This window comes from Adiantum capillus-veneris, chromosome 11 (assembly GCF_014529385.1).
Source record: "Adiantum capillus-veneris isolate H3 chromosome 11, ASM1452938v2, whole genome shotgun sequence".
In the NCBI taxonomy this organism is placed as follows: Eukaryota; Viridiplantae; Streptophyta; class Polypodiopsida; order Polypodiales; family Pteridaceae; genus Adiantum; species Adiantum capillus-veneris.
In genome coordinates, this window is record NC_140941.1 from 103,587,367 (window position 1) to 103,594,729 (window position 7,363).

At 38.7% G+C, this 7,363-nt stretch overlaps 1 protein-coding gene across 1 annotated transcript; it reads left to right on the top strand.

Moving 5' to 3' along the window:
* The first annotated feature begins 5,711 nt into the window (after nucleotides 1–5,711).
* Nucleotides 5,712–7,076, top strand: LOC147447759 (putative lipid-transfer protein DIR1). Its single transcript, XM_086524402.1, has 2 exons — nucleotides 5,712–6,168; nucleotides 6,884–7,076. Exons 1-2 carry the CDS (start codon nucleotides 5,796–5,798, stop codon nucleotides 6,886–6,888), a joined length of 378 nt encoding a protein of 125 aa, XP_086380528.1. The 5' UTR covers nucleotides 5,712–5,795; the 3' UTR covers nucleotides 6,889–7,076.
* The last annotated feature ends 287 nt before the right edge of the window (nucleotides 7,077–7,363 follow it).

The following is a 7,363-nucleotide window of genomic DNA, read 5'->3' on the forward strand; positions in this document are numbered from 1 at the left end:
ATTCATCTAGGATTATCACTAAACCACATTTAGGCCAAAAATCAAGAACCAAAAGTCAATGAGTAATCCAGTCATCTGCAATTGGCATGTATACTCATCAGCCCCACACCAATTACCATAAAGAATTTCCCTTGAATTTAAAGTAACAGCTGAACTATCGGCCCAAAGAAGTATCAGCAAGAGCCAAAAAAGGCGATTTAAGGAAGTCCTTAAGATTTTAGCAAAAAATCTAGTAACATCCCTAGTCATAATTCAATCTATTCCTTACCGTCATGATTAGCACCCCCATAATCATCAGGTGACTTAGCACCCAACCCTGTTTATAAGACCAGTATTTGGCATGAGTCAGCATGAGCCAGGAACCTTACTCATGAGGCAAGCAAAATTTCAACTAAATTTATCTACATAAATGAAAATATTATATTCAGCTAGTGTGAGCATCTATAAAGAATTCAACTAAAAAGGGAAAAAATTGTATCCAGCTAGTGTATGCATCTATAAAGAATTTCCCTTAGAATCCAAGTAAGGGAGTTAAATACCAGCCATAGAGAAAGCAGGCCCCAATCCAGTGGGCCATTCAGCTCAGATAGGCCAAGTAAAATGGGAAAAGGAGACAACAAATTCCACCTATCACTTTACTCTCATTGAGTGGGTAATGAAGCCAATATCCCTTGAGCAAGCTTGGGTAATTCAGTGAAGAAAGTAGGCCACATCAAACCATATGGAGATAGAGACAGGTATGAGAATAGAATCTAGTCCCAGAAAAAAGGACTAGCCACATCCAGAGACCAAGATTAAAAACCCTTCAAACCCCTAGCTAGGGAGAGTCATTTTTATGTTTGAGGTAGGCTCACATCTTGAGAACTCAAAACACCCAAGAACTTAGGAGCAGTTGATCTTGTATCAACAAGTCAAAAAAAGAGTTTACGAGCCATATGATTACCAAGTGAACTAGTCTAAACATCAACCAACAACCAATCAACCAATACCCAATCAGCCCTCTTTTATAATTAATAACCATAAATAGAACCATTTGATCCAATTTAGGCCGATTGAAATCAGTCAGCATGGAATTCAAGTCCTAATCACATAATCAGTAGTTAATATTGCTAGTACAAAGCAAAGTCAGTAGAAAAATACATTTTCTTTTTGCATTCAGTACCCAACAGGGACATAAAACATCCTTTTAGAATCAATGTTCCAAGGCAAGAACCAAATCCTAGCATAGTCTAAGTTTCCAAATAATGAGTGAGTAATAAACAAAATTTGAGTTCAAAGTCAAGTAAGAGTAGGAGCAAAAGATCAAAGTTTATTTATGAAGAGGCAAATCACCCCAGCAAATCCAAATCCAGAGGTAAGCAAGTTTTCCAAACATCCAAAACCCTACCCATATTTCCAAACTCAAATTTCAGCAAATCTCTTTCCTATGGTCTTGTAAATCAAAACTTGTAAGCCAAAATCATTTTTCAAAAAAAATCCCTATGTAACTGTCTGGAGGAATATGAATCATTGACCGTAAACCACCACATAACACTCCAGCATACAAACCAGTGTCCAACATTTCACCCACCTCAGTAGAAAGATTAAGCTAGATAACACATAGATAATCATGGTATTATCTGCGAAATGTATGTGTCATAACCAGATTAGAACTTGCAAATTTATCATTTGAGTGAGTTACTCCCTTATCCTCCTACATCAAAACTTCAACCATTTATTCTTTATAGGCAAACAAAAAGGAGTGGAACCAAAAATTGTACAGCAAGTCACTAATACGAGGCAGATATCCTTCCAAATCCTAACAAGCATAAACCTTGCTTAGAGACCAGTATCTTTAAACATGCATGGTAGTGATCTTGTATATCATGTGAGCATAAGACTAACCGACGGTTAGATTAATCCTCCCCTTAGATGGTATCTGATGATGGAGAAAGTCGGTAACATCTGGTTGTTTTAATTTCGCACGAGACAGCACAGCAAAACCAATGCTCAATTACTAGACCATAATTACCTTCTCTGTTTTGCAAAAAGGCAAAAGACAGAAAGAACCCAAGTTTAAGTGAGGGGAAAAGAGCCCCTCACCTTTATATAGGGGTAGTCAATTGGTAAGAAGTAGCACAAATCACTTCAGCTACTACTGTCAAAAAATCGAGATAGGGGAGAACACCAAAAGTCTTCAATTATGGAGGTGCCTCGGCCGCCTAGCATAGGACCTTCTCTATAGGAGGGTAAGATGATTTACTGCTTAGAATCATACCAAGGAGTGGATGCCCCAAATTCCGTGCCAAGCCACCCACCATCAAGTTAGGTTATCAGATCGAGATGTGTTTCATCGTGAAGCACCATGAGTAAAGGGGAAAAGACCCGTCGCGAATAAATGCATTAACCCCGTATCTCAGAGTGCAATCGCTTTATGCCATAAGGGAAGGAAACCTAACATTTAATCTCCTTTATGGGTTAAATTTTTTTTTAAAGGGATTGCTCCCACGGAGCCTATCTTCAAAAAATTGGCTCACACTAAACCATGCTAACCAAGATAGTAGTGTAAGTAATAATCGGTATCAAGGACCCAATTAGAATTACCCTATGAGGTAATTACAAGGTTTAATCTCAAGCAGGACACCTTCATGCTCAAAATAAACCACTCATAATATGAAGTAATCATGCTGCAATAGTGTCAAAGCCTTAGTCAAATTGCTTAGAGGTGTACGAGTATGTGTGTATTAAGTTGGGTTAAGCATTAGCTGCATAAATAGTTCAAGTAGCAATACTAGTAGGTTAAGTATAGTTGTAAGTGTAGCTTAGAAATAGCTAACATGGTGTGTGTGTGTGTGTGTGTGTGTGTGTGTGTGTGTGTGTGTGTGTGTGTGTGTGTGTGTGTGTGTGTGTGTGTGTGTGTGTGTGTGTGTGAGAGAGAGAGAGAGAGAGAGAGAGAGAGAGAGAGGTAGCAAGCGAAAGAAAAGTCTTGAGGTCGTATGGTCAATACCAAGAGAGGTGAAGGTTCTATTCAATGAATCTTGAACACAAGACATGATGTGAGAGAGAGAGAGAGAGAGAGAGAGAGAGAGAGAGAGAGAGTAATAATAAGAAGAAGAAAAACGATTTTAACGAGGTAGGAATAGTCCCAAGACACCCCAAAGATCTATGCGATAAGACTTGAGAAGAAGAGAAGAGAATTTTTACTACCTAGGAGCATTCATGAGACCTTATACATAGATAGATAGATGTGGGGTGGGGGGAGAGAGAGAGAGAGAGAGAGAGAGAGAGAGAGAGTCATGTCAAAAAAGCTTTTAGCTTCAATCCCAAGAGACATTAATTATCTATCTCCTACATCTAGAATTCAATTCTTGAAGAGGTCAAATATGACCTATAGAACCGTATGAAACATATCACTTGCTCTATACTGAGTTGATCAATGGCTTGCGATGCTTGAAGTCTATGGATATGAGGGTGGGCACAAATGTGAGTCCACAAAGTGGCCATGATTGAAAGGTATACAGGGAGTGACCTGGGCTAACTTTTAGACACCTTGCTAACAAGATCGGTTTGTACCAGCAAGCTTGGTAGCAGTATCAACCAAAGAGGAGGGAAAAGTCTCTACTAGGAGTACCATGTGCATTGCTATTGTTTCTTGCCTACAAGAAAGAGGGGATGAAAGCAAGCAAAATAAAGCAACAAAGATGTTGTGGAAAATTCCACTGCCAATGTTGAAACTGAAGTCATAGCAAGTCCACTTTATCAAAACTCAATTGGGTACATTCTTGGTTATAAACTCACCCAATTGCCCTCTCTATTGTAGATTATGTGATGAAGTCTATTGCTAGTGTATCTTTGCTTACAAGAAAGAGGCATTGATGTTAGAAATAAAGAGAGAGCATAAAAATGTCAATGTCAATTGCATTCCCAATGTTGATCAAAAACATGTAAAGAGAGTTCACCGTTCGTTCTCATTTTTCTAGGTAGTTGTTAGGTGGAATATATTTTGGTGGCTCTTTGTTATAAAGCATGGCACACTTTCTATAAGATTAAACTCGACTGGAAAATGTCATAATTTCATGGTTGCTAAGTGAAGATGGTTTATTGCATGCTCTCATGGTTGCTAAGTGAAGATGGTCTTTGGACTTTATTGTATGCTTTTGATGAAGATAAAAAACCCACCCTTTTTACATGGAAACCCAAAACCTATACATCTCAACCCACAAGGGCTCATTTCGAGCAAAAAGTCATGTATATTTTTTTATTTTTATGGTAGTATGTGCTAACGATTCTGATGGCCCTGCCGGGTAAGAGAGCTTCCACACGGTGAGTTTGCAAACTCACCAAAAACTTTTGGTGTTGCATTCTCATGTGGCCTATAAAAAGGAAAATAAAGTTCACTTTCTATTCTTGGATTATAAAAAAGTCTTCATGCTCTTAAACTATGCTAACTTTTGCATATTTGCAAAAGTTTCTTGAACCATCCTTTCCTCCTTTATTCCCTCTTGCCCCCTTTATTTGGTGAGCGTGGGCTTTGAAACCCACCATGTGAAAGCCTTGTAATACAAAGCTAGAGCGAGTAATACATGCCCGACATGTGTCGTTTGAGCATGAAGTGACGTGTCAAAATGATATCTGGGGAGATTCGGTCTAATGGAGCGACGTAAAGCCAATATGATGTACGCTTCACTATTGTGAGTATGGCTAGAAAAGAAAAAGATTAAAAAACCACCCATGCAAAAGAGAAATTCACACTTCAACCATTCTACCATCCTAGTTCAAGAGGAAGCCCTAAGATTGTTTAAAGCATATCATCATGTCGATACTTGTCAATCATAATAATGAAAACATTGAGCGTATCTTATTTTGGTCTGGCAGTGCACCTACTATATACCTTTTCCTAAAATTGGATATGAGTATGACATTATTCCTGAAATATCCAAGCTATAACAAGCTAAGGCTATCCTCGAAGCTTTTGAAGCTTTGAGGATAGCCTTAGCTCACGAGAACAATATTCCCACATTATGACTCACCTCAATATCATGAGCTTCTATGCGACATACCTAGGTAGGTACGATTGGGGGCAGGGGACCACCGGCCCCCCCATACCTAGCTAGGTACAATTGGGGGTAGGGGACCGCTGGCCCGATGGGGGGGTCGGTGGTCCCCTGCCCCTAATCGTACCTACCTAGGTATGCGGTGCCTCCCGAGCAGAAGCTCATGATGTTATGTATTGTCTAAAAAACATTGAAAAAGGCTCCCTATTCCTACATGAGAAAATTTCTAAATCTTCTTGTGGCTATAACAAGCTAAGGCTATCCTCGAAGCTTTTGAAGCTTTCATGGTGGCACCCGAGGTTGCTTTTTGACGGGCATTTTACTTGTTTTGGGGTATTTTTGTGTGTTTTTAATAGTAAAGATGTGAGCTACCCTTCAAAAAATACCTGTAAATCTATGAAATATTTAAATTTTGACAGGCAAAGGTTCTTGTAAAAAATCAAGCCCGCCAGTGGCACCTCTTTTATGCTTTGGTAGACTCTAGCACTAATGATGCAGCATCACCAATTTTATTCTAGGTTCATCCATGAGAATGTTGGTGCTAACCTACCTTCTTCATTCAACAATTTTGAGCTTGGTAAGCTTGATTCACAATCTTTTCATGTGTCCAGTAGGTGGGCCATAGAGAAGAAGAGTAACTCATTCCAATAATGGCTCTTATATAAGGAAGATGCTCTAGCAAAGCTTTACACACTTTAGCAAGCACCAAAGGCCATTTTTGCTTACACTAAAGAGGGCTTATTCTGAATCATCAGTATCCCAATGGCAGCAGACTTGGCAACTATTGTCAAGGTCCTAAATATGACTATTGTCGGAGCTCTGCTTGTTCTTGCATTCAGCAGTGAAGAGGTGGCAGGAGCTCCTCCAAGCAATAATGATGCAAGTCGTTGTAACTACATTATGGACTACTTAAGCCCATGCAATCCCTATATTGCAAGCTCCAACCCCACCTCTCAACCATCTAGCCAATGTTGCAGTGCACTGCAAGCAGTTGATGTGAGTTGCATGTGTAGTTTTGTTACCGGCCCATCCATCCCCAATGTTGATAAGTCCCGAGCACTCGGCCTCCCTCAAGCTTGCAACCTTCCCATTGGTGACCTAGCCCAGATTAACAACATTGCTGAATGCACTAGTGGTAAGTGAATTAAGCATGGGACAATTTGTTTTGAATAAATAGCCATATCCAGTCACATGCTAGTTGCACATCCTGTTATATAGGAGTTTTACTAGTATCATGCTAGAATTGAAATGTCATAGATGTCTTAAGGTTTCCTTTTGGTACTTGCTAATTTAACTATTACTTACCCATGTTCACAAGAAGATTTAGAAATTTTCTCATGTAGGAAAACGGAGCCTTTTTTAGTGTTTTCTGTACAATGTGTAACATCATGAGCTTTTGCTCGAGAGGCACTGCATACCTAGCTAGGTATGCAGTGCGTCCCTCACAAAAGCTCATGATGTTGAGGTAAGTCACAATGTGGGAATTATTGTGAGAATTTGTCCAAAACTTCTTGTGGTTTGAATCATTCTTAAATCCTTGGACAAATTCTCATAGCTTGAACTGAGGTTTGACTTTGTTTAGTGCTTGTAAATGCTTAGTCATGTAGTGAACCTATACTCTTAGCCACTTAATCCAAATTAACATGAATTTAAGACATTACTTGTGACAGAGGACATATAAAATGTCAGCTAAATCGTGTTACACGAAGAATGCACTCGGTATAAATATTCTTGTAGGCATGTTACCGTATTTAAAAAACAGCGAGCAGCATAATCACCGAATTACAGTTTATAAAAAAATTAGTATTGGCCATTGAAGTTTATGCTGACTTTTTGTTTTGACTTTGTAGGTTGAAAGAGTTTATAGTAAGCTTCCAGAACCAAGGGGCTGACTAACTACAATAAGCTCGGCTTGTTCAATAAATAACACCATGGAGATTCCAATAGAAGGACAAGCAATAAATGTCTCTTCTTTCTTTATTGCAAGTCTTGATTGTAATTGGATGTAATTTTGATAAAGCAAAAGTTTCTTTATTAGCACCACATCATATCCTTTTTGCTTATTGGATCCCATTTTTCAATCTTTAATTACCTTTAAGCATAAGTGAGAAGCAACTATGAAAATCATTGTCGTTGAAAAATAAATAAAAATTTTACAAAGAAAATTTCTCACATTCACAATATTAGCAAGGTGAAGGATCACTTTGGCATTCTAAAACAGAAGATTGAAGAAGAAGTTCTAGGCCTTGAAACAAAGGAACCCACTACAAACTTTAAAGATAGTGGCCAAGGGCAAGCTCCAACACAAGAAGATTTAGAAATATTCTCAT